The sequence below is a fragment of the Mastomys coucha genome, unplaced genomic scaffold (genome assembly GCF_008632895.1).
Source record: "Mastomys coucha isolate ucsf_1 unplaced genomic scaffold, UCSF_Mcou_1 pScaffold16, whole genome shotgun sequence".
Taxonomy (NCBI): domain Eukaryota; kingdom Metazoa; phylum Chordata; class Mammalia; order Rodentia; family Muridae; genus Mastomys; species Mastomys coucha.
Genome location: NW_022196898.1, coordinates 48417713 through 48443987, shown reverse-complemented (window position 1 = coordinate 48443987; position 26275 = coordinate 48417713). Strand labels below are relative to the sequence as shown.

The window sequence follows — 26275 nt, the reverse complement described above, 5'->3', positions numbered from 1 at the left end:
ATGGTTAGTTTTACTTACCAGTTTGACACACTCTAGAATCACCTGGAGACTTGACTGAGAGGAAGTCTCACTGAAGACTTGTCTAGATTAGGTTGCCCTGTAGACTTGTCTTTGTAAGATTGTGTTGACTTGCCAAGACCTATTGTAACAGTGGGCAGTACCCTTCTGGGTTTGAGTCCTGGATTGTACAGAGGAGGAGGAAGTAAGCTCCAAACAAACGAACATGCCTTCATTTGTTGTACTTGGGTCTTTACCATGGATATAAGTGACCACCTGCTTCAGGTTCCTGCTGTCTTGACTTCCCACTGTGATGGACTAGAAAATGAAAGTATGAGCTCTAAAGTAACCTTTCCTAAATTGTATTTGTTAGGGGGTTTGATCACACCAACAGGAGATGAAACCAAGGCATCTCCATACTGATTTCCATAGTAGTTTTGCTGGTTTAGACTCCTATCAGGACTATTAATGGTTCTTCTAGAGATCATTCTTGTGATATTTTGGTGAAGAAGGTGGCTGGGGTTTTTTGTTTTGTTTTGTTTTGTTTTTTTGGGTGTTTTTTGTTTTTTGTTTTTTTGTTTTGTTTTGTTTTGTTTTGTTTTGTTTTTGGCCCTTGTCTGAAGAATCTGCTTGAGGCTAAGGTAAAAACATTTAGATTAATTTCACTGACAAAGGAAATCTCAAAAAGCCCAGTTTAGACTTTGTCCTGTGGTACAAGAGGAGCATTTTGATTAAGCATAGCAAGGTTAGAAAGGAAAAATGGAAAATGTATGGTTCAAAGAGTAATGGGGCACCAGGAAATGGAATGGAGCTAAATCCTGTGTTCAAGGATATTCAGTGGAATTAAGCGAGTGGTGACCTTAGTTCAAGATACCACTCAGCTAAGCTTATAGTTTGTAGTTGAACAGAAATACTTATGTCATGGTACGCATTATTATGACCTGGTTATTGTTTTTATTTGGGCATAAGGAGATATAATCATGTGTCAAATTGACAAGAGATGGATTGTGATGGCTATTTTGGGTTGTCAGTTTGACTATATCTGGATGAACTACAATCCAGAACTTAAAAAAGATCTTATGGAAAGGTAAAGGCTTAGGGCCATGCATGCATAGTGGTACACACCTTTAATCCCAGCATTCAGGAGACAAAGGCATGTAGATCTCTAAGGTCAAGGTCAGTCTACAGAGTAAGTTCTACACAGCTAAGCTTAGGCAGTAAAGGGGACCACTGAAAACAAAAAGCTAGTGAGCAGAATTCAGCAGCTTAAGCCACGTGACTCTGGCTTTGGAGTCAAGAGCGGAGGGGTTACAGGGACAATTGATCCTGGTTAGCTGGAACTAAGAAATTAGCGGTGATTTGAAAGGCCAGCATCACTGAGATGGCACCTTCTGGGAAGTGTTTTCTGAGAGCATAAAGCTGTGTTGCAGAGATAGTCATTGTGTTGGCGGCTGGACTTAGTAATATGTAAGAATCACCCAGGTGGTGCTGGTTTTGAAGGCATGAAGGGGTCATGAAGAGCGCTGAGGTTTGCCACTGTGAGAGGCCACTGGTGAAGGTGCGGCCTCAGTTGCAGTTGATGGCCCAGGACTGACTGAAGGAGTCATGCAAAGAAGTTGAGGCTTGGCACCACGAACAGAGTCTGATTGTCAGTTTTACTGTGAGTTTCTTTGTCATGGTATCCCCAGAAGCGTACTGTTTTATTTGTGCCTTGTACTGATTTTTCTTGTTTTTGTTCTCAACTTATATCCTTGGACTAGTAAGTACAGTCCTAGTTTTCTTATCTTCCCAGCTTATTAGTCTATACTCTGCTGCATTTTTCTTATGTCTCTTTTATATATTTTTGCTACCATTTTTAAAAATTCCATCTCCTTCTTGGTAATTATTTCTGCTAATTCATAATTGTCTTAGTCAGGGTTTCTGTTCCTGCACAAACACCATGACCAAGAAGCAAGTTGGGGAGGAAAGGGTTTATTCAGCTTACTTCCATATTGCTGTATATCACCAAGGAAGTCAGGACTGGAACTCAAACAGGTCAGGAAGCAGGAGCTGATGCAGAGGCCATGGAGGGATGTTCCTTACTGGCTTGCTTCCCCTGGCTTGCTCAGCCTGCTCTTTTCAAGACTTCCAGCCCAGGGATGGCACCACCCACAAGGGGCCCTACCCCCTTGATCACTAATTGAGAAAGTGCCCCACAGCTGGACCTCATGGTGGCACTTCCCCAACTGAAGCTCCCTTCTGTGATAACTCCAGCCTGTGTCAAGTTGACACACAAAACTAGCCAGTACAATAATGTAATAATTGTCTTGAGAGTTTGTTTCACTTTTATTGTTGGAATTAGGATTAAAATTTATTCAGAGTGGAGCATCTTAATGTAATTCACCATGTGGTGAAAGTAGCAAATCTTAATGTTTAGCTGGGTTTGTGGGAAGCGTTGCTGAGCCTGTCGGTGAGATGGGTATTGCCCCAGTAGAAGTTCAAGCATGCTATATGCTCAGGACACCTGATTGATGGTTGGGACATTGTTGCAGTTTATTTTAAACATGATTTGGGTAAAATGGCTTGCTCTTTTTTATTCATAAGTCTGTTCAGGAAAAACCAGCTATTTTCCCTGTATGTTTGTGTGAGGTTATGCATGACCACTAAGCAAACTAATTTTCAGTGAGACGCTCACGATGTTAATTTCTTATAGCCAATTTCTATTCCAGTTCTGGTGTATTGTCATTATAATTATGGTAGTAACTAGCTAATGTAATCTTAAGGTTAACCTTTAAAATCTTCATCTGATCACCACTTAGTACTAAAAATGTTTATATTAGCCTACAAAGTGACACCTTTCATTGTGGTGTTTTCACACTTAGTTTCAGTAGATCCTCCCTACACATGCTCATGCGCTTAGGCCTCTAACAGTCTCCTTCCCTCTTAGGTGCTCATAGTCACCCTCCCAGAAGACCCATGCAAACACACACTTGTCTGTCTGTCTGTCAAAGCTGGTATCTGCACATCAGAGCAAATATTTGTAGTATTTGTCTTTCTGAGTCTAGTATTCTTCACTGATACTGTAGTTTCCAGATGCATTCATTTTCCTGAATATTTCCTTTCTCTTTAGGGGAAGGAAAAACACAAGAAGTCTAGACCACAATAACCTGCCTTTGGATTATTTTCATCTCAATGCTTATGATGCTGGACTTTTTAAAAAATGTTTTTGTTTGTTTATTCTTGTCAGAGTATCATTCTATACCAAGGATGGCCTTGAATTCAGAGTCTTTTCCATATAGTACCAGAAGTTACTAGTAAGTACAGTCAGACAAGAAAAAACAAATGAAAGACTTTCAGATCAGAAAGGAAGAAGCAAAATCATCCTGATTTCCACATGACATGATTATGTATAATAAAGACAGCACACACACATGCATGCACACAAACCAAACCCTGTTAGAATGGATGAATTAATTCAGTCAGTAGTGGGATACAAATCAATGTATAAAAATCAGTTGCATTTCTTTACACTAATAGCAGTCTATTGGAAGGAGAACTCAAATTCTTCTTAGTTATGATAACATCAAAATAATCAGGGCTTAAAAGAGCCCTATAGTAACACCTGCTGTGCACATTTGAGGATCAGAGTTTATAGCACCCACAGGACTGGGCCTCTTGTTTCTATAACCCCAACACTGACAGGTGGAGACAGGAGGATGGCTGGGGCTTGCTTGCTGCAAGCCTAGCTGAAAATTTTGATGTTCTAGATTCAGCAAGAGGCTCAGCTTCAACAAGGCAAAGAGTTATAGCATAGGATGCTTAGTGCCTTCCTTCCCTTGGCCCCTGGATGCAGTGTGTGTACCCTCACACTTATATGCATACTCCCCCACCACACACATACACACACACACACACTCACAAGAATAATACATAATGAATTGATTTAACCAAAGAGAGAAAGATTTTGTGCTGAAAATTACAAAATATTGATGAAAATAATTAGAAATACAAATGAAGGGACAGATAGTATCTGTGTGTGTCTGACTGTACTTGCTTGTAACTTCTGGTACTATATGGAAAAGACTCTGAATTCAAGGCCATCCTTGGTATAGAATGATACTCTGACAAGAATAAACAAACAAAAACATTTTTAAAACATTTTTGTGTGCTGTAGTCACCTTTGCATTTGGTTCCAAGGTACTACTGAGTTCTTGGTAGAGTCAGATTTAGCATCATATTGCTATGTATTCTTCTAAGGGGTACTTCATGCCAGAGCAATAGAAATATCTGTAATTCTGTTAGAAGAAAACCAAATGTAGTTATTTTGAAACAATTCATTTTGTAGTGCAGTAACAATACAATAACCAAAGTTACTTCATGGCTAGAATGTAGCTCATCCTAGTATATGAGAGCTTCTGGCTTTGATCTTTAACACCAAAGCAAATGAATAAAAGTTAAAACAGTAGGAAGCAAGGAAAGTCACAAAAGATAAAGAGTACGTCATACCTCTTCCGTTTAGAAAGAATGGTAAGTATTCCACACATTGTTTATGTGGCTTTTTTTTTTTTTTTGACATGTTACAGCATTGAAACTAGGTCCTGAGTCATTCAAGTTTGATGGTGCAGTGGAAGCAGTAGCTGTGCGGCAAGCTGAAAAGTATTACATCCTTCGTCCAGAAGTAATTGAAACCTATTGGTATCTATGGCGATTCACCCACGACCCAAGATACAGGCAGTGGGGCTGGGAAGCAGCACTGGTAAGTACGCCAGTTTCTCCTCTTGTCTGTGCTGATTGGGTAGGGCTGTCCCCTGTACCATGTCCTCCTCCCAGTTACTTGATTTTGAGAACTGTGTACTTTAATTTCTCTAGGGAAGAAACTGTTCTCATTTGTTTCTTGAACAGTAGGAACTAGACTTATACTCTTGTTTACTTTCTATTAGTACTTTGATAAAAGTATGTATTTGGTATTCTACTAAGTATGAGGAGCTATTTAAGAGGCTATCTCAGTATTATTATAAAATAAGAGGTATTTTTATAATGTCTTTTTTTTTTTTTTTTTTTTTTTTTTTTTTTGGTTTTTCGAGACAGGGTTTCTCTGTGTAGCCTTGGCTATCCTGGAACTAACTCGCTCTGTAGACCAGGCTGGCCTCGAACTCAGAAATCCACCTGCCTCTGCCTCCCAAGCGCTGGGATTAAAGGCGTGCGCCACCACTGCCCGGCCTATAATGTCTTTTTAATGTTTAACCACTGGGGAAAAAACCTAGATTCATAGCTTAGGCAGATGATTCTTGTTCATTTTACCTTGTGTTCTAATAATTCCTGTACAGATCAGTAAATTGTTTTTAAGAAAAAATAGATTAAAAAACAAAATGTGGCTGAGCTATGGTGGCATATGCCTTTAATTCCAGCACTTGGGAGACAGAGGCAGGCAGATTTCTGAGTTCGAGGCCAGCCTGGTCTAGAGAGTGAGTTCCAGAACAGCCAGGACTTATACAGAGAAACCCTGTCTCAAAAAACAAAAAACAAAAAACGTATACACATACAACAGATGTGTGTGTGTGTGTGTGTGTGTGTGTGTGTGTAAGCAGGGATTTTTCTTTATTAGTAAGCAAAGGAAACAGTCCATTTACTCATTTTAAATAATAGACATTCACACTGAGTGTGATGATGCATACTTATAACCCTAACCCTCAGGATACTAAGGATAGGAGCTGTCATAAGACCAAAATGGACTGCCAAGTGAGCCTGAAGCCTGCATAGGTTTAAACTATTCTGATATGGTGACAAGCTAGTCTTTAAAACAAACAAAAACATTTATTATTTGTGTGTAGCCCATGAGTGTGAGTACCTGTGGAGGCCAAAAGAAGTTGTCAGGTTCTCTGAGCTGGAATTATGTGTGTTTGTGAGCCCCCTGGTGTGGGTGCTAGGAACCAAAAGTAGGTCCCATGCAAGAACAGCAAATGCTATGACCTGCTGAGCAATCTCTGCAGCCCAATAATGCTTATCTATTCTTCACATGATCATTAGGAAGAATAAGACATTTAAATTGCTTAGATAAAAGCACCAGGCCTAAGTAAGGAGACTTTAAAACCCATTGACAACAAATAAAACTGTCAAAAGAACTTGGTTAAGTACTTTCTGCTGTTAACTAGCTTTCTGTTAGAAGAGAAGGCCAGGTGAACAGGAACAGTAGCGGAGTAGGGACAAGCAGCAGCAACAGAGATGAGTGAGTCGCTAAGGTCATTGCACAGGATCTCAGGGTGACAGAGTGGGGAAGGAAAGAGTCCATGTGCCCCTAGCTTTGCCTGAACAGCACAGCTCTAAAGTGTGGTACATTTGCACCAGCAAGGTGCTCGGTGACTGCGACTTAAAAGTAGAGTTGTAAATAGACTGTGTTTTATTTAATGCGTTGACTAATGCATTGTTCAAGGACACAAATGGAGATAGAAAGTAAGAATTTTAAATTCCAGTCAGGCATTAGAACATTGTAGTTAGCACAGAACAAATTGCTCAGCTCAATTTCTCCGTCTGAAAAGTAGAGCTGTTAACCTCCTAGGGTTATGAAATTTAAGTGCCAGTGCATATGAAGTGCTTAGAATAACCTGCAGCAGATTGTTAGCTCCTAAATGGTCACCATTGTCATCTAGGCATGTAGATGTGCACTTCCTGCTACTTCTCACCGCCTATAGAGCCTGACTAATAAGGTTGTGGAAATACAATGTCTCAGAATAGAGTATGGTTACAATAAGTATCTCATTAGCACTACTGAAGAAGCTCCTAAATAATATGTTTTTAAGGATATTATGAATTAGTATTTGTACTTGGAAATGATCACATTGGAAGTCAAAGAGAGAGTGTGGGTGTTTGTGTGTGTATACATCCAAGTGTGTGTAGAGTTAAGAGTACAACCATATGTTCCTCATGTACCTCCACCTTTTAAAATAGTGTCTCTCATTGGCTAAGGACTTAACCAAGTAGACTAAGCTTGTCATCCAGGCTTGCAAGTTCTAGGGATCCACCTTAATCTACCTCTAGTAATCATTGCTGGAATTACAGACATGCACCACTGTCCTCAGCTTCTTACATGGGAACTACACTCAGATCTTCAGTTTTCAAGACAAGGGCTTTATGAGCCATTTCCCATACTCCTAGTTACAAGCTTACTTCTGTCTTGATTTGTGACAGACAGCTCCTTAATTTAGAAAGAATAGGTCAAATTTGACATTTAAGTCAGGAAAATATAAAATATTTTAGAGAGATTATAGTGTTAGAGAGGGAAGACACCCAGTATGAGTTTGTTTATCTAGTATGAGAATATTTCTCTTTGATAATACTATGCTTAGGCTTAATATATTGTCAGTTACTTGTGTAATATCACATTTTCCTACAGATTTACATGAGTGTTTGTTTTTGTTTTTAGATGAGACAGGGTTTCACTATGTAGTTCTGGCTGTCCTAGAACTCACTATGTAGAGTAGGCTGGCTTTAAATTCAGACAGATCCATCAATGTGCCTCCTGAGAACTTTTTTTTTTTTTTGAATACTGGGTTTGACTTGTCTTTCACAACTGAAATTACACAGAATGAATTATCTTCTCTGCTCTCCTTCACAGGCTATTGAAAAGTCGTGCAGAGTCAGCGGTGGGTTTTCTGGTGTCAAGGATGTATACTCCCTGACCCCTGCGCATGATGACGTGCAGCAGAGCTTTTTTCTTGCTGAAACATTAAAGTAAGCACATACTCAAAAGGGCTTTAAGTAAGCTTATTTTAAGTGCTGTATGAAAATAAAAACTGTTCCTAATACTGAGGCAGTGTATGCAGTTGTCATATAGATATATATTGAGGAGTAATGTTTAAATCAAATGAATTATATGTGTCAGTGCACATAATTAGTTCTTTATGGTGACAACTTTTAAAATTCCATCTTTTTGAAATATAGCATTATCTCGGATCAGCCCTTTCTGCAGTAATGCAGTGGAACTACTTTTCCCCATGTGATTGTAACATAGGACTCGTTGGTCCACTGCATTCTTGTTGCTCATTACACTCTGGCTGCTGCTCTTCTCCTCCTAAGCTGCAGCTTTTACATTCAACATACGAATGATATTGTACAGTTATATGCTTTGTTGTGTCTGGAGTCTTTCACTGGACACAGTAATTTTTAGATTCACCCAGGCTGATAAAAATGACCCATTTCACTATTTTTAATGGATGAATAGTAATACTGAATTGTAGATATGTGCCACATTTTCTTCATCCATTAACATTTTTGTAGAGTAGTGTTGCTATATAGTTTCTAGATAACTAAATTTGACTACATATTATATTGTGTTATGTTTTATTGCAAATGTTTTATGTAGGTGGATTGGTAAACAGCAATATCTGAAGAATGACTGTAAGGTAGCTCTTTGTCAAGTAAATGTTCTGTTGTGGTGGCACAGGCCTCTAATCCTAAAACTTTGGAAACAAGACCAGAGCATTGCCATCTCCAGGCCAGCCAGATAAATATGGACATATATAGAAAGACTGTCTCAAAAAATAATAAGTCGGGCTGGAGAGATGGCTCAGTGGGTAAGAGCACTGGCTGCTCTTCTGAAGGTCCTGAGTTCAAATCCCAGCAACCACATGGTGGCTCACAACCATCTGTAATGAGATTTGACACCCTCTTCTGGAGTGTCTGAAGACAGCTACAGTGTACTTACATATAATAAATAAATAAATCTTAAAAAAAAAAGATTTAAAAAAATAATAATAATAAGTCATTTTGTTTCTGCTCTTTGGTTTACTTCATAAACATCTAGAAAAGTTCTTAAAGCATAAATATAATGACCATAACTACAAAGTCTTAGTAGGGCTGAGGTGGGCTCAGGTTAATATAATATTTGCTTTGGACTCAGCTGAGTTTAGATTTTATCTCTTAGAAATGATCATGCATGTTTTAATGTACTTAATGCCAATGTAACCATCGTCCACCATTCTCTCATAAGGTCTTGTAGTAAGGTTACATGTAAAGGGAAAATGGGAAAGGAAAGAGACCGTTTGGGGCTTATACTCAAAGCCTGGGTGGAGCTCTGTGAATATGACTGGGAGAAGATGGCGTCTTCTTAAAGACATACACACAAACCTCACTTCTTATCATCAGTAACTGGGTTTCATGTTCATGTTTCTGTGTCTTACACACAGGTAACTTATAAATACATCATTTGCTCAACAAACGTTTACTGCCCAGTACCACTCAGATCACTTGGGAATGCATTAGCAACCCAAAGGACAAGTGTCCTGCTGTGCTCTGATATAATATAGTTAGTTCATCCATGTCTGCCCAGCTGGACTTCTCAACTCTGATGTGAATGTAGTTCATTTATGTCTGGTGTGTCACAGATGAAAAGTACATAAGCATCCATATTGTTTTTCTTTATGAGTATTAGTTTCAGTGTTCTTCAGTTTCTTTTAGCCTCTAAGTCAGTGCCATTCTGTTTTCCTTCTTGCTCTGTCAGTGCAGGTTTCTTGTTGCTTCATTTTACTTTCTCCTTCCATGTCTGCCATGAACCTGGTCCAGACCCTGACTGTTGTGGAGATGGTTTAGGGCATCTGCCTTGGTCCTGGGTTTCCCACTCCTGGGCCCTCCTTGTTATTGTGTATCCTGTTGGTTAGGCTTGTATCTCTATCAAATAGCTGTAAGAGCACTGGACCATAGCAGAGTGACAGCTTTAGTTATTCTGCGCTTTATCTGTAAAGCTGTGGAATTTGACTTAGGTTGTGATAGAATTTCTCTTTCTCCTTAGCTTATACATGGTGTACAGTGTGTGTGTGTGTGTGTGTGTGTGTGTGTGTGTGTGTGTAGTGCAGGATTGGCAAAGCACTGACCACTGATCTGTATATTCAGCCTCTTGCCTTTTGCCTGTCTTAGTGTCTCTCTCTCTCTGCCTCTCTCTATACACACACACTCAGATATTTAAAAACAACATTTTCTGGATAATATGAGAGTTACCAGCATTAGGTGTTTACCATGGATTTCAAGAGGGGAATGGATGTAGTTGGGAGGGAGGTGGGGAGGGAGGAACTAGGAAGAATGGTGGCAGGAGAAATTGTAATCAGGATATATTGTGTGAGGGAAAAAATGTTTTCAACAAAAGGTGAATTTTTTTTTTAAATGAGAAGAAAGGGGTATTATTCTACATGCTTACAATTCAGTTTTCATACTCAGAAACTTTAGCATTCATGCAGTTCAGTGGTATGACGTATTCCATTTAAATGTTTTCCCATTATTTCAAAATGTACTTCAGTTTTTCTTTTTTTTAAAATCCAAGTTGAAGATCCAGTATTGGAACCTTTATTGTATTTGGTTGTCAATCACTTTAGTTGCCTTTAGTCTAAGAAAAAAACTTTTTCAGACACATTTTAGTCTTTTGCAAAATTAATGTTTTCTAAGTGTTTGGATTCGTTTCTAAGAAGAATATCTCTCAGTTATATCCATATTATTTTCTAATTGTTGAGTTTCTCTAAAGCATTTTTGTATTAATATTATGAATGATGTGTGTTCCTCATCCTGCTCTGTGAGGAGGCACATGATAGTAATTCAGTTATTGGTGGCTTGGGGTTAGCTCATAGGTCAGATTGACATTATTACATACCTTATGGTGTATAGTAATAATCTTATGGTGTGTAGTAATAATCTGCCTGAGGAGAGATTCTCTTGCAGCAGTTTTTCTTGAATCAAATGTAACTGTGGAGACAGTAGAAGATCTAGAAGTCCCAGAGTCCTTGATTTTCACTGTCATGTCGTTCCTTTATGCTTCTGAGAAGCTATAGTGGCCTGTCTCTTAGCTTTGTCTCTCATCCTTTTACTTGCCCATTCCATCCTTAAGCAGGTTTACTCTACAGTCAGACATTGTCATACATGAAGCATGTAAGTTTGCCTTTCATTGTCTGTTTCTGTATTTCACTATGCTAGGCAGGAACGCCTCTGTCAGTTAGCACTCCTCTCCTTTCTAACTTAAGCTCCCATCTCACCTGCTGATGACTGGCATACAACCATATCTCCAATACCTCAGCCAGTACAGATCATGAGCATTTAGACTTAGACTAAGACTTAGGGTCAGAAATAGATGACTTCTGCCTCTTCCCCTCCAATACATATATGGACCATTCCCAGAACATCAGCCATAGTCTAGGTATCCAGTCATTACATTCACTTTCAGAGTCATACTAGTGGATCAATAGATAATAAAAAGGAGCAAACAAGAGTAAACAGAAATAATTATATTAAAACACTAGCAGAGAAAATTATCAACATTGAACTACTGAATTCAGCATTGAGCATCCTGGAAGCTGAACAAGAAGTAATTATTCTATAGAAAACCATTCTCCACTCTGGGAGTTGGGAGAGCACTTTATTTTGACAGATGAGATAATATGTTTGTGCTGCTAATTATAAAATGACTTATGCATATATAATTACAATGATTGTATAACTCATTACCATATATTGGACTAGTGAGTAAACTGTATGAAATTGCTTTTTTTCAAAAGCTAAAGACAATTGAGTATTCTCAGTTTCACGTGGTCTAACTGTGCATGTGTCCGTGTAAGCATGTATCTCTATATAGCTGTGTAAGTATCTTCAGGCAGTGATGCTGCTGCCTAGGAGCTCCTAAGGTTCTTTCATCTCTTTGCTGCATCTCTTATTCTTTCAAAAAGCACAGAAGTCAAAGATACAGCCTTATTAAAACTGATGCCATAATGTTAAGGTAAGATTAGATAAAAGTTCTATGAAGATTAAAATTAACAGTCTTAATACTTCGCAGAGAATTGCAGATTAGCATGGTCCCTTAACTTCTTCTCAAATGTTAGTTAACTCTAATAGGCTTTTGTTACAAGCTGAGAGGTGTTGAAGATTGTTTTGTCGGGTGGTTATGTTTGGTGTGGATTCACTAAAGACTAGCAGTTGGTGTGTGTTAACTATTAGATGTGGTGACTTTTTGACATGACAATGCCATAGTTAAGACAAAGTAGTGTTCTGAGCCTGGCTATTTGGCCATGGAAACTCTCCCATGAATTAGCTGTTGCTAAGGCTTTTCCCCTCTAAAATTCAAAGGGCTGTATGCTGGCTTTTTGTTTTGTTTTCTTTGGTAGTTCCTATATTATTTGTTTATTATGTGTGCTAATTTTTTAACAAAATACTATATAATTAGGGATAATATGAACTAAAATGTGTGATATGTCAATAAATCACATATACTAGGTTTATAAGAGAACCATTAACAAAATGCTAGTCTTTAGAGAAAAAAAATAGTTACTTAACTTGGAAACCATGAAGAAGACATAGTGGCAGGGGTGGTATTTGAACATTCAGAGTTGGTACTGAATAGGATGAATTGGTGTCTGGAAGAACAGCCACAAAACTGACAGTAAAATATCATGCTAGGGCTGTGAGCTCCTGCACTGGGTGGTTCAGTGCAGGGAGTTCAGTAAGAAGGGAAAATAACAGATGGCGTTAATGTTTCCAGGGTGGGTAATTATGGAGATTGTTATAGGAGTTTAAGAAGAAATCAGTTTTCACAAAAAATAATTAATTTTAATAAATATTTTGAAGAGAAAGTTCAAAAGATAAATGTTCAAAGCCTGAGTATGAAGAATAAAAAAGCATCCATATAATCCCTTGGAATTGCCTCTACCTAATGGAGATGTTCTAGTTCAATTTGACAGACTAAACACAGTATATTTATTTATGCTTTCTTGAAAGCCATTACAATGACTGTAGAACACTAACTAGTCAGGTAACAGAGGACAAGGGCCCTTCTGTCAGCACATGTTTAACTGACATAACTGGTCAGAGAAAGCCAAAAGTACCTGTGTCGGGATTAATTTGAACAAGCTGGTAAACTGGTAAAATGCTCGGCACCTTTGAAAACTGGAGTTTGAGAGTGGGGGTGAGGATGTTTACATGGATTATTGGACTCTTATTTCCATCGTGCCTCATCTCTGTCCTAAATGAAAGGAGATCTTATGAGAGGAGCTTCAACAACAGAGGCTGTGGACTCTGAGGTAACAGGCACTGCTGAAAGTGGAGAGACAACTGAGAGACTTCCTTTGGGGGGGAATTCATTAGCTCACAAGAAATGAAAAGCCTCATCAAGATAAAATAACCATGTCCTCACCCACTGCCCAGTAGCAAAGCCTATTTATACCAGCCTACCTACTGCTTCAGATTAGCCTTTCAGCACCTTACGTTCAAGCATTGACCTGCAGCATTAGCTTGGGAGTGTTTGTCATAAGAAGATCTGTCATATATGTGTGTGTGCTATGAGATTAAGAGGATAGTTCACCCAGCTTGATTACATATGCTTGAGAGGGAGTCTTTAAGATTAAAGTATGGAATGCTGATACATAAACAGGTAGATAATGTCACCCTGCCAGGTTCCTCTAATTGCAAGAAAGAGCTGAACATTCTAGGATAAAGGTAGCTCTAGGAATTGTCTGTCTGTGGGTTTTAGTAAAATGGCAGCTGATAAAAAGTCTCACAGGCTGAACAAATCTAGGACCCACGCTGCCAGGAGCAGCTCTCCAGTCCCAGCCTCCCTCTCACTGTTGATGAATTTATCTTCTTTGAATTCATTCTCCAGTTTCAGGCCTTTGTATTACCTCCTGGCATCAACCAATACCTCTTAAAAACATTGGAAGTATTTGCTGTCTGACTTTAGTGCCTACAGCTCTCCCCCCACAGCTTCAGTGAGTTAGCCTTTCACAGACCGCAGTTCAGTTTACATTTGTTTGGACATCTGATAGAAAAAAATGGACATGTTGAGGTTACTTCACAAGCAGTTTTTCTCAGTTCATATATATCAGGAGTCAAGGAGCTAAGAGAAATCAGAGGTTAGTGGGAAACCATCTTATTAAATGTATTATTAAAGGGATCACGGCAGCAAAAAATCTGAGTGGATTTGCTGCACTGTGTCTGCTACTCCCGATAATAAAGTGTCAGCAATTGTGGGCAGCAATTGTGTCTGTAAGTCTCCATGTCTGAAAGTCTTACATTATTTGAATCTCAAGTGTTTTAAGATAAACTTACCTGAGTAAGTCATTTAATTTTGTTCTCTAGGTTAAGAGCACAGGTTACAAAGCTAAATGGGGATGGGGGGTACAAATGTCAGCAGCCCCCACCCTTTAAACCGTTCCTCCCTATCAGGGCCTTGCTCCTCCCTATGGCCTTGCTCCTCCCTATCAGGGCCTTGCTTCCACGTCCTTGCTGTTGATAGCTTTGCACTCTAGGTTTGTCTTTAAATCTAAATCATCAAAGTGTAGAAAAGATGCACTGTTCATACATTCTATCCACGAGTGCTTCTTGTTAGTGCTGACCTGCTGGCTGTTGTTTGCATGTCAGTGTGTATCAGTAAGTACCTTGGAGAATAATCCTGTAGGAATTTACATCCAAAAAATTCTCTGCAATCTCCCTAACTTACAGTCGCTGTTTTTCATGCCATGGGTGTCATCTGTATTCCCCATCACTTGCTTTCTACCCCTGCCTTGTCTTTTTTGCAGTGTCACTTCGTAATGTAGATGTGTGTGTGTTTTACGTGAAGTAGGAGTTCATTGTTTGCTTCTATGATCACTTACATAAGTTTTAGTTATGTGATTTTATTATTTCCAATTATACTTTTAAGGCATTTTCTGACTGTTTTATGTCCAATTTTAAGTTGTTCCATAACCCTTCTTTTTTCTGTTTAGTCTTGTAACATAACATTTTTTGTTTGGTTGGTTTTGGCTTTTGAAAACAAGAATTTTTCCATGTAATAGCCTTGGCTGTCCTAGAACTCACTTTGTAGCCCAGGCTAGCCTCAAAGTCACGAGATCTGCCTGCCTCTGTCTCCTGAGCTTGTCACCACTACCCAGGATAACATAATTTTCTTAAACATTACCAAAGTAGAGTATAAATTTCCCTGGAATAGATTCAGTTTTTTTTAATATTTGTTTATTATTTTATCTTCATAAGCTGAGATTTATTTATACAAGTTTTAATATTTAATATATACCAAATGAAGAGTTGAGTCACTTGACTCATAGGGACAGGTGAAAGCAGCAGCAGTCATTTTTATAAAAGTAGGAGTGAGGCTACAAGACTGCAGCCCACATCCTCCCCTGGCTGTGGCTTGGATGGGATTCAAAATCATTCAGTGCTAACAGTGACTAATCATTAGGAGAGGAACTGATAAAACTAGGGCCAGGGTCAGCTGTGAAAACTCGAGGGATTGGAGCTGTGGGCTGTTTTCAGTGGAGTTGAGGGTTCAGATGAGCTGAAGAAGGAACGCTGAAACAATAGAACTCTGATTAGAAGTTACACAGGCAGGAAACCTACAGAAGTGGGTCTCAAGGAGCCTGCATCAACACTGTCTCAAAGGATTCATCAATGGTTCTAGAGTACGCACTGCTAGCAAGTTCACAGGTGCTGCTCACCACTACTGGTCTTAGGGAACCACTGATGCCCATATTGTGTAAAACATTTGTGGAAGCAATTAAGACTCAAGAAACTGTGGCATCACACCATGATGTTAGGAAGCAGCTACTGCTTCCCTGCTCTATCCATGTCACTTAGTCCCCTTGAGCCTCTGGAGTACTGGAACCATGAGTTTCCATCCACAGTCCTTCTAGCTCCTGTCACAGTGCAGTCCAAGTGTTAGTTATGGACGTGCACACTGAATTTTAATTTTAAGCAAGTATAATCATGTGTTCACTTTTAAAACTGTGTATTTTAAAATGTCTTGCCATTCTCTGTTGCTTCAGTAGAGGGAGCTATGAAACAAATTGTACTAAATAGCAACAACAAAATTTTTGACTTCCGATTTTTGTCAGTCTCTATTGAAGTATATTAGGTTATGCTTCATTGATATTTTGTCAGATTTGTTAGACTGGACAATTACTACCCTGGTTAATGTTGTGTTCTGAGCAATGATGTTTTGGCCACATATTCCTCAGGGGTACCACAATAGTCTGTCACCTGCTGACCATCTTAATCACTTTCACCATCTTAGTTCATATTAGCACTCTATAGTGTTCACACATGGAGCGAAGCTCTGATGGTGTGCTCATCCAACTCAACCCCATCGGTGCGTGACACCCGAGTGCAGAGGATACAGTTCCACCTTACTCAATCTACTCTGCTCTCTGTCACTGTACATTGCCTGCTTTAGAAACTGATTAGTTTGAGTCATAGTGTTTGACATTTTAGCAGAGTGGCCCATGGGACAGTCGTCAGCAGTTCATTCCTTTCTGGTGGTGCTATTCAGTACACTGTTGGGGATGCAGTTTGTTTATCCCTTTTCTTCTGATGGTCTGTTAGATAATGAAATGAGTAAAGGAAAAATAATGCTCACCACTTGAATATGACAATCTGTTTATATTTAACTTTTTTCCTAATTTAAAATTTTACTTATAAACTAATTTTATATAATCTTCTATTATCAATCAGTTATCAAATTATATACTATTATTTAAAAATTTTGAAATGGTTTTAAATGTAAGTGCTAGGTTAGTGAAGGAAAGAGAGTGAAATGCTAACTGGTGTATAAAATGTTAACAAGAACCATAAAATAGACATCAGTTGTGTAAAACGAAGGATCCAACCTGAGAGAATACCTGGAATAGAGGAAAGCTCCCTCAGCCTGATAGAGAGCACATATGAGAAAAACAATTAGCATCATACTCAAAAGGGTACTTACACAGCTCCCCCAAGATCAGTAACAAGACAAAATCTGTTCTATTCATTTCTGTTTAGCAGTTGTACTGGGGATTCTAGAGTGGATTGTCAGGCAAGAAAAAGAAGCGAAAAGACATTTAGATTAGAAAGGAAGAAATATGATTGTTTTAAAGAGAGGATGTGATAATTCATATAGAAAATCTTATAGACCTTACTCAATTACTAAAAGTAATTACTAAAACTAATGAATGACAGTAGTAAGGTTGAAGATACAGGCTCAGTATACTGAAATTAGTTGTATATATTAGCAGTGAGCCGTAAAAAGTTAAAAATTGGGGATGGAGAGATGCTTAAGAATGCCGACTGTTCTTCCGGAGGACCTAGGTTCAATTCCCAGCACCCACATGGTAGCTCACAACTGTCTAACTCCAGTTCCAAAAGATAAAACACTGTCACACAGACATACATGCAAGCAAAACACCATGACCCATAAAATAAAATAAATATTTTTAAAAGAAGTTGAAAATTAAGACTACCATATACAAATACCATAAATGTATAGAATATTAATGGGACCCCCTCTCCCCGCAAAGGCATTGCAGGTGTGGCTGCTCTGTCATGTTTGTGTCAGATGGAAGAGAGGAGAGAGGCTATGTCTATGCTCAGTGTTCTGACCTATAAATATCTGAATGATCAGTAGCTTCACACTCCTGAGGGGGTCGGGGGGTGGGGTGGGCTTGCATGAGACAGTGGTGTGGCACCAGGCAGGCCTAGACAGGGAGCCAACCCGAGACAAGCACCGGTCCAGTCCAGATAGGATCCCAGGATGTGGCATGGTGGGTGTTGGCATGTCAGAGAATAGAAGAACCCTGCTTGGACCACAAACCCTGGGCAGGAGTTGAGCACAGGACAGACAACCCTTGCTTCAAGGAGCTCCTTGCACTAGTTGGGCAAAGATTGAGCCCAAGAAGACCACCAGATTGTGCCATGGGGCCCAGACACCGAGCTAGCCTGATATGACCACCAATCCAGTGCCACACAGGCCTAGGAGGGGCAGACCATGCCCAAGATTACCCCTGTGTAGTGCTATAATGCACAGTAGGGCATAGCACTCCTGGGACCACCCCAGACCCTGGGCACCACTAAGAGAAGCACAGGTAAGTGGTAGAGAAATGGAAGAGAAAGAGAAGGGTGTGGGCACAATGAAGAGAGGCAGAACTGGAAAGTCCATGGTAGTGAGGAACAGCCTGATGTGAGTAGCCAGTCATGCCATCTGAGATCGTGATGGGGTCCTGGCCTGTGCTGCCACAGTCAGGAGCAGGGTGCACATCTGGATCCGTGGCCCTGCAGCAGCAAGGTCTATTAACCACCGAAGGCCAGGTGGACATCTGTGGTCTGGGCTGCTGCCTAGGGGGGACAAGTTCATTCTGAGGGCCGTGCAGAGTTGACCCCACTCCTCACCTGGGCATCATGGGAGAGCTAGTCCTGGAGGTATGAGAGTAGCCACCCCTAGCCAGCTGTAATACTTGAGAGAGCAGGCCCTGGACAAAAATATGAGAGAGCTGGCCCTACCACTAGTCTCCTGTGAGGTGGCATGAACGAAAGAGATGCACCCCACCCCCCGAAACTGCTGCAGTTGGAAGACCTGGCCCTGCCCCGTACCAGCTGCAGCATTCCAGAGAGTGGGCCTGTACCTCGCCTAGGCATCAGGGTGGAGCTGGACCTGATTGTCAGGGTTTCTGGTGAACCAGCTCCCAAGGGTGTAAGAGCGGGAGAGCCAGTGGGCTGACCAGCCCAGCTACCTCTCAGGCCCAGATCCAGGGTTTTGAATTGGGTTATCTTAACATCTACCCCATTGATGAACTGCTTGAGTACATGAAGGGGCCTGTCCTACAGATCCCAAACTACAGGATCTCCATATCATAGGGCAACAACAGGATATCTGAGAGGGCTCTCAGTGAGGTTCCTGTATATAGAAAACAGACTGTACAGAGTCCAGTGCTGTATCCTCCCAAATACGTTTTCTGTTGGCAGCCAGGTGAGTAAATGAGTCAAGCTAGTCTTGAGTGTAGGATCAGGAGTGGGATAGAAAGTCTTGTTTCTCTATATTCCAGCTTTCTTAGTGTTAAAGGCAATATGTCATCTTTTTTACCTGCATCATGCTTTTGTTCTCATCTAGAACTATAACAGTAACCAGAAGAGATAGCATATCTGTCTTATTTTAAATGTACTTGTTTTAAACTTCTTCACTAGGACTTTGTAAAGTGCTCATTGCTAATATCAAGAGGTGTAGATCCCAGATATGTTCTCTTCCTCTCCCCCCCCATATGTATATATGTGTGTGTGTGTGTTGTTATTTTCATGGTGCTGGAGATGGAACCCAAGGTTCCATCTGTCTGGCACGTGCCCATGCTGTCTGGCAGGTGCTATATAACTGAGATATACCCATAGCCCCTGACTCTGTAGATATTTATGTCCACTTTGATGACCCTTAGTAAGATTCAGATTGGAATTTTCCTGACCATATGAAAGGTGAGGTTTTTGGTTCCTCTTTGGTGTCCAAGTGACTCCTGTGGTTTGGAGCTCACAAACAGACCTTTGGCTATTATTTAATTTCAAACTCCTTATAAATATAGCATGCTTCTAAAATGTATTCAGTAGTTTCCCATACTAAGAACTATGAAGTTCCAGCTACTAGTTTTCCTCGGTATTTATTAATAAATGTATATCTTTTAGTCTCTAATGATTCTCTTGAGCTACCAAAAACTTATGAATGATAGTATGTGTACTTTTTTAAAAATGTCTGAAAATTACAAAGTGATATGTCTTCTGCTATTCTTATAGCCTTCAGTGTTTCATAGGCTTTGCATAGGTATGTGAGTTTTTTTAAGAAACTTACTTAAGCAGGTCTAGCTGTGGGCATCTTCATCAGAACTGCTCAGAATCAGTTACTGGTTTTCTCTGCAGTCCCCAGCGAGCCCACTTGACTTCCTGCTGCATTGACTCGTGTCTCTTGCTTTTGTTTTCAGATACTTGTACCTGCTGTTCTCTGGTGATGACCTTCTACCTTTAGACCACTGGGTGTTTAACACAGAGGCTCACCCTCTGCCGGTGTTACGTTTAGCCAACACCACTCTTTCAGGTAATCCTGCTGTTCGATGAGCACAGCTCCGGAAGGACCATCCTTACCTGTGTTTTGTTTACATGGACCACTACAGAAATTGTCTGGAGAGGCGGCTTTTGAAAACCTGGACCTCTATGTCAATATGCCGGATGAAACTCTTCCCTGCAAGACTTTTCACTTGTAGATATATCAACTTTGAAATTATTCCATTTTATACCTGACCAAAACATGTTCTGGTACACGTAGGACAGAGACCTGATGTGTTTTGATTCTTAATGAGATGGCCACATGAGAAACAATGTCTTATTCTATACTGTCAGTGCAAGTCAAGAACATAGAGCACCTTATGGGATCTAGAGATGGCTTTTGAACCAGTTATACATTTATTTCCTCCCATAGTGGAGCAGCTTTCAAATCAAATATAATACATTGTGTAGCCCCTTTCCTCCATTTTAATAATGGAACAAATCTGAATGAACACGAACAGAGGAACAGTGTAACTACATTGTAGCAAGAAGATTTGGGAAAGAAACAGATATTGTCCTTGTCTGAATTTTCGAGCTCCTCATTGGATTTTTATTAGACTGGCAACCATTTCATTCCCAACCTAGTCATTGAAATCTGTTTAGACTTAGTTTTTTCTCTGAGGGGCATGATCTCATGAAGAATACTTTTCAAGTCTTTGTCTCCATATGATATGCTGACCCTGGTATTTATCATAACTGCTGCTTATGAGCCCGAGTGTGGGAGTGTGCATGTAGCTCACGCTAGCATTGGGAGCATGATGGAAGGAGGGAAAGTGCCAGATTGTTGCCTTGAAACCTGTTTTAGAGAAATCCTTGATTTTGTTGGTAGGAAATTATTCTTCTGAACCAGCAACTCTATCAAGCAAACATTTTCTGCTTTAATCTCATAACACAGTTAATAGAGTCATTCACCTTAAACTTCATGTGGCTTGGTAGAATTGACTCTACTGCTATGCAGCTCTGTATTTGTTAGAATATATATGCCTAATCGCTTTTACGATTTACTAAAGCAAAGGCAAAACACCGCAGTGTCCCTGGGGCAGGGTCAGGTCCTTCACTTGTTACCTCACACGTGTGAGCTGCTCACAAAGACTTTATGTTTTTAAGTTTCTCCAAGATAATTATACATCCAAAGAATTACTAGAATAGCTTCAAAATAATTTTCAGTGGCAGATGTGTGATGTAAAGAATCATACTCACTAAAACTGACATAAGCCTAAGGGACTTACAGATCTTGCATTGATTATTTTTGTTGTTGTTATTGCTCTATATTTTGGCAGAAAAAAAAGGTAAATTTTTATCAAGAACTATAATATAAGATAAATAGTGATGTTTATAAATTTTTTGTCCCTTGAATTTCTGTGACAATTCAAGACACTTTCTCTCTTTCATTTAGTGCATACGTCATCTATTGATGACAATAAATCTGAGAACACTATAATTGAATATTTTATGAAACGCTTTGTTAATGAACTCTACTGTGGATTTATGAAAACTTATTTCTGTGGTTGGTAGCTTTTCTTTTTAGCCCAGTACTAGTTGATAGCAGATTTAAACCGTGGAAAAAATATAATTGGGCATGTTATAAGGTGACTGCCCATCTTACACCGAAAATCATTATCTGATCCTCAGAGTTCAGCCAGTACTCCATAAAACTTGCCACCTCAAACTTGTTCAGTACTTGTAAAAGACAACATATAGAGAGTGAATTCTAGCACATTTCAAAACTGTAATATCTTTTCCTACTTGAAATTTTTAAACTGTAAATGAGAAAGGTAGATGGCTATTACTTTAGAAAAGAAAGATGAGGTTTTGGTTCTCAGAAAAAAAAAAAGTGAGCTTCCGCAAACAGCACATGCCCACTCCCAAGTCAAAAGAAAGTGAGAAACTGGAGGTGCCAAAGACCAGCGCAGCAAGCAGGGGACCCTCTGTTCACACTCATGCAGTAAAGGCGCCATCTTGGTTCCCCGGGAATGCTCAAAGGAGACAAGAGTCCCACCCCCACCCAGTGCTCTGTATTGTTCATGTCATCCTAGAGCAGAAGAGAGAAGGCCCAGGTGTGAGCAAGGCATGGTTCACACAAAGATCTTAAGACTGTCATTTGACCGTCCCCACCTTTGTCATAAGAACTAGACCTTGTAACAGTGCTTTTTCTTTGAATACCAAAGGCAATTAAAGTCAGGTACAAATGAGTTGCCAGTGTCATGTTTGATTTTGTTAATAGAATTTTTAAAATAATTTTTCCCAAAATTTACCATTATCTCATATTTTGATTACTTTTTAAGTGTGTGTTTTCTTCCATTCTTCATATACTTTTGACGTTTGTAAACCTTAGTTCTTTAGACTCCATATCATTGTGCTTATAAACCCTGAAAAGAACCCAGAAATGCTCACTAACTGATGTCTCTCCAAAGAGCTCGTACCTCACCTTCAGCTTTGGGCAGAGTCATACAGAATAAATAATACATAAAAGTAGGGGTTATTGAGCACCTTCTACTTCCAGATTTATTGCTCCTTTGAGAATCACACCTTTTGGTACAAACCTGAGTTTTAGAAAATTAATGAACCAATATGAAGCTCTTAAAACTAAGAATGAGCCCTTCACCAAGCAGTCTCATTGCAGAAAAGCAAGTCCTGAGTTGAAGTTCTTTCTTCCAGGTGGCCTTGCACATTTTGTGCACCTTTAATATCAGCCTATTCTCATCGTTCAGCTAGGGTATAGATGCGCAGAAAAGCCTGGGTATTAGAGGAATGCATTCTTTTTGCAGAATATTGACCTGATTCCCTATGGTGTCATCCAGGACCCCAAGGCTTCCCTTGGCAGGTGTTAAACAAGCAGTCTGAGGTCATGGTCCTCAGCTTCTCATCCTTTATGCTCTTCATTACCAAAGTGCTTGTCAAAACTCTGAATTTGGTGGTAAAGATTGACAATGCAGTCTCCCCTCTGGCCGGATTTCTCTGAGCTAGTGCATTCATGAGAGAATGAGTGAATAAACAGGTACAGAGCATCGCATACGTGCCAAGCCTGGTACCACCCCTGGCGATTCCAGTGGCATCTTCTGTATGAGAGTGCTCCATAGCATTTTAAATGTTCTTCAAAATGAATCATGTTTCAAAATTCTTAATTTTATATTTGATTTAAATTAAAAAGGAAGATAAAAGGTTTATAATATATTTTAAACACTGTTACTATATACTAACAACAAAAATTGTAGTTAATAACTAAAGTCTCTTGAAAAATGTCAAAGAAATACTTGATTTCTGCTGCACCTTTGACTAAAATATTGACTTTAGAAATAGACATTCATATTTTGTTATTACTTTAATTACATGATTAAGATCAGTACTTCGTGGAAGTCTGCATGGCTTTATATTTTTAAAAAAATTGTCCCTTAATTCATGGGTACACCTTGCAGTTGTAAATTGTTTTTCTCTAGTACACTTCCTGCTAACGGTAGCACCTGTATTTCTCGCATATAAAGAAAACGTACTAAAGTTTCTCTAACCCCGTTACTAGAGCAGAATAGATGTAACTTCAGGTTCCTCCTTTCCTCCGGGCTCTTTATCCTGGGATTGGCTGGCTCCTGCCTCATCTGTTTTTTTGCATAGCTATGTATATATATATATATATATATATATATATATATATATATATATATATATATATATATACAGTTACACACAGATATGGAATACAGTCTGCTCACTGATAGGCAGGTGATAATCGCTGTAGGCCGCACAGCCTTGTCTGCAGAGTATTTAAGTAATCAACATCTGACCAGGAGCTGTTTCAAATCACTCATTGTGTTTCAGGGACACTGGGAAGCATGCCTCTGTTATTCAGCTCATCCATACCCCATACAAGTATTCTTTTTGCTCTACATACAGCCAGCAAGCTTTTCTGTAAATGGCCAGAGAGTGTTTTAAGGTCTACAAGTCATGTAGCTCTCTTATTACTCATTTCTGCTGCTATAGCTATAAGTAATATGCAAATATGAGTGGAGCTGTATGCAATAAACATTTAAAAAAAAAAAAAAAAAAGACAGATGGAGACCTGAATTTGCCCCTTACATCACAGCTGCAGTCTCCAATCCTGAATTTAATTTAAAACCCTCTAACCTTTAACCTGCATCTTTTCTCTTTTTTATTTGCATAATTTACTTTAAAGCAGAAATATGTGTGTATGTACACTTGTATGTATTTGTGTCACCTAAAACTGTATATTTTGCTCTCTTGAAAGTAGATATATTTTTCAGGGTTTTAGGATATGATTGTCATGAAAGAGGCAGAGTGGGAAGATAGGCTTTCGGCACCTGTCTCTGTCTTGTTCAGTGTCATAATTCCAGAATGCTTATGAAAAAATAATGTGTATGGCATCAGAATACTTGTTTCTAACTTTACCTGCTGACTAACTCTTGGACCAAGACCTTGGGATGTAGGAATGTATGTACTCTCTTCTCATAGAGCTTTCAGATGAGAACATAGTAGAATTCTGGATCTTGGAGCTGCAGAAAACAATCTTTTGGCAAACTGTGGGCAACACAAAAAGGGTTATGTGCTCAATTCACCCCTTGGTACAGCTACTGCTAGTATGTAGGGTGCTCACTGCTATCACCCCTAGAGCAGCGTAAGTCTGAGTGAAGGCATGCCCCCTTCTTGCTTCATTTCATGACACTCCACAATGCTTTCACAAGTATGTCAGTATGCATCACTTTGCAATCAGAGCATCCTTCAACCTCAGCTTCATACTTGCACTGTATAACAGCCAATCAGCAGCTGCAGGACTCCTGAAAGGTAAAAGTCCAGAGCATCATCTTACTAGCATATATGCTGTGGCATGCCAGGCCTGATGGGCAGTAAACTTCCCGTGACGTTTATCCAGCACTTCACTATTTTCGGAAATGAAACCTGTGTTTGGAATGATAGGGCAGAGAGAGCTCGTCTCAGCCTTTATCATGGCATAGATGAACCACCCTGCCTACTCAGAGTTCACTTCTGCTCTGTGTGCACGTGAGCTTTGATACTCCAGAGACACTCAGAGCATGCGTGCAGAGTAGCAGGCAGACACCTTCCAGTGACTTGTATGCTGCAGAATCCTGCATATTGCACACTAGAAAACCGTGAAAAGCAGGGCTCTTGATTGACAGAAACTTACAAGTTCATTTTTGCTGGGTTAACTAAATGCAGTATCCCTAGTTACAATTGTTGGTTTAGAAGTTGAAATGCCATTCTTTACTCTCACTGGCCTCAAATTCGCTGATAATTTTTCCCTAAACTAATAAGTGGGTAAGTATAACCTATGTTGTTACCCACTGGCTGCTCCTAAACTGGTTTCCAGTCATGTCCTCCATAATGTGATTTTTTTTATAAATCAAAGGTAATATTGTATATTGAAGATAAATAAAGATGTTCTTTAAGTGAAAAGTCTCTCTCTCTCTTTTTTTTTCACCCTACAATGACAAACAGTTCAGTTTCCTCCTGTCTACAGAAGAGCAACTTTTTACTTTGTTTATAGAAACTGGGGTTCAGTCTTCCCTATGTGAAGCATTTCTTTTGGCTCCATCTGTTTTCACATTTCTTGGTTTTAAGAAAAATAAAGAGCTTGCTTTTATACACTGACTTGAAAAATAGAACTTATTGTCCCCTCGTACATGTGATCCCCTAAACGGCCTTAAACTGTGAGGCAGTCCCAGCAGCAACTTGAGACACTTAGGAATATTTACATACAAACTTTTGGGCGGGAATGTCTTCATTTCTCTTGGGTATATATGAATCTAGAATGGATACTGCTAAATCGAGATACAGTTGTGCATAACTTGTTTTTATTGCCACGGTCTTCTGGGTGACTGCTTTCCTGCTGGAGCAGGAAAGTGGGAGTAGCTATTTTCATTCCACCACTGCCTGCCAACAGGAAGCTGGGACCATTGTAGTGATCTCTAAGTTTAAATTGTGCATTTGGATATGAACCTGCCACGGTGCACATGTGGAGGTCAGAGGACAGTTTGAGGCGTTTCTCTCCTTCCCCCATGTGGCTCTCTGATACGGAACACAGAGAGGGCACTGAGCCTGCTGAGCCATCTCATCAACACCATTTTGTGTTAGTGCCCACTGGCATTGGCCACCCGGTACAACTCGTGCCTTTCTTCAGGGTTAGCTTTGCATATGCTTTGTGCATTTTTACCTCTTACTAACTTGGGTGAGTTCTGAATACACTCGGTAGGATGTTGATGTGCCCTCGGTCTTACTGGTGTCCTGGAAGAACAGAAGAGTTTAGTATCTGTGAAGTACAAGGCCAGTGTGTTCTCTGATGGAATATGCTTTCTTGCCTAATTCAGTGTCACCGTGAGTTGTCACGAAGACCTAACTTGTTTTAGCTCCCACACGGAGGCGTTATCAGTTATGAGTTTAGCGCTGTGTGTGTGGTGAAGGTCTACTGGTATTGTATGTGGGCAGTGCT

General features: G+C 39.7%; 1 protein-coding gene and 1 non-coding gene across 2 annotated transcripts in view; both read left to right on the top strand.

Moving 5' to 3' along the window:
- Man1a2 (mannosidase alpha class 1A member 2) overlaps window positions 1-25242 on the top strand; it is a 136741-nt gene extending 111499 nt beyond the window's left edge. Inside the window, exons 11-13 of the mRNA XM_031374978.1 lie at window positions 4560-4732; window positions 7589-7704; window positions 19698-25242. Coding sequence (XP_031230838.1) covers window positions 4560-4732; window positions 7589-7704; window positions 19698-19830 — 422 coding nt within the window. The 3' untranslated portion in view covers window positions 19831-25242. The remainder of the gene's footprint in view (window positions 1-4559; window positions 4733-7588; window positions 7705-19697) is intronic.
- On the top strand, window positions 17249-17377 carry LOC116094572. Its single transcript, XR_004120207.1, has one exon. It is a non-coding gene; the product is annotated as a small nucleolar RNA SNORA17 (small nucleolar RNA).
- Window positions 25243-26275: the final 1033 nt, after the last annotated feature.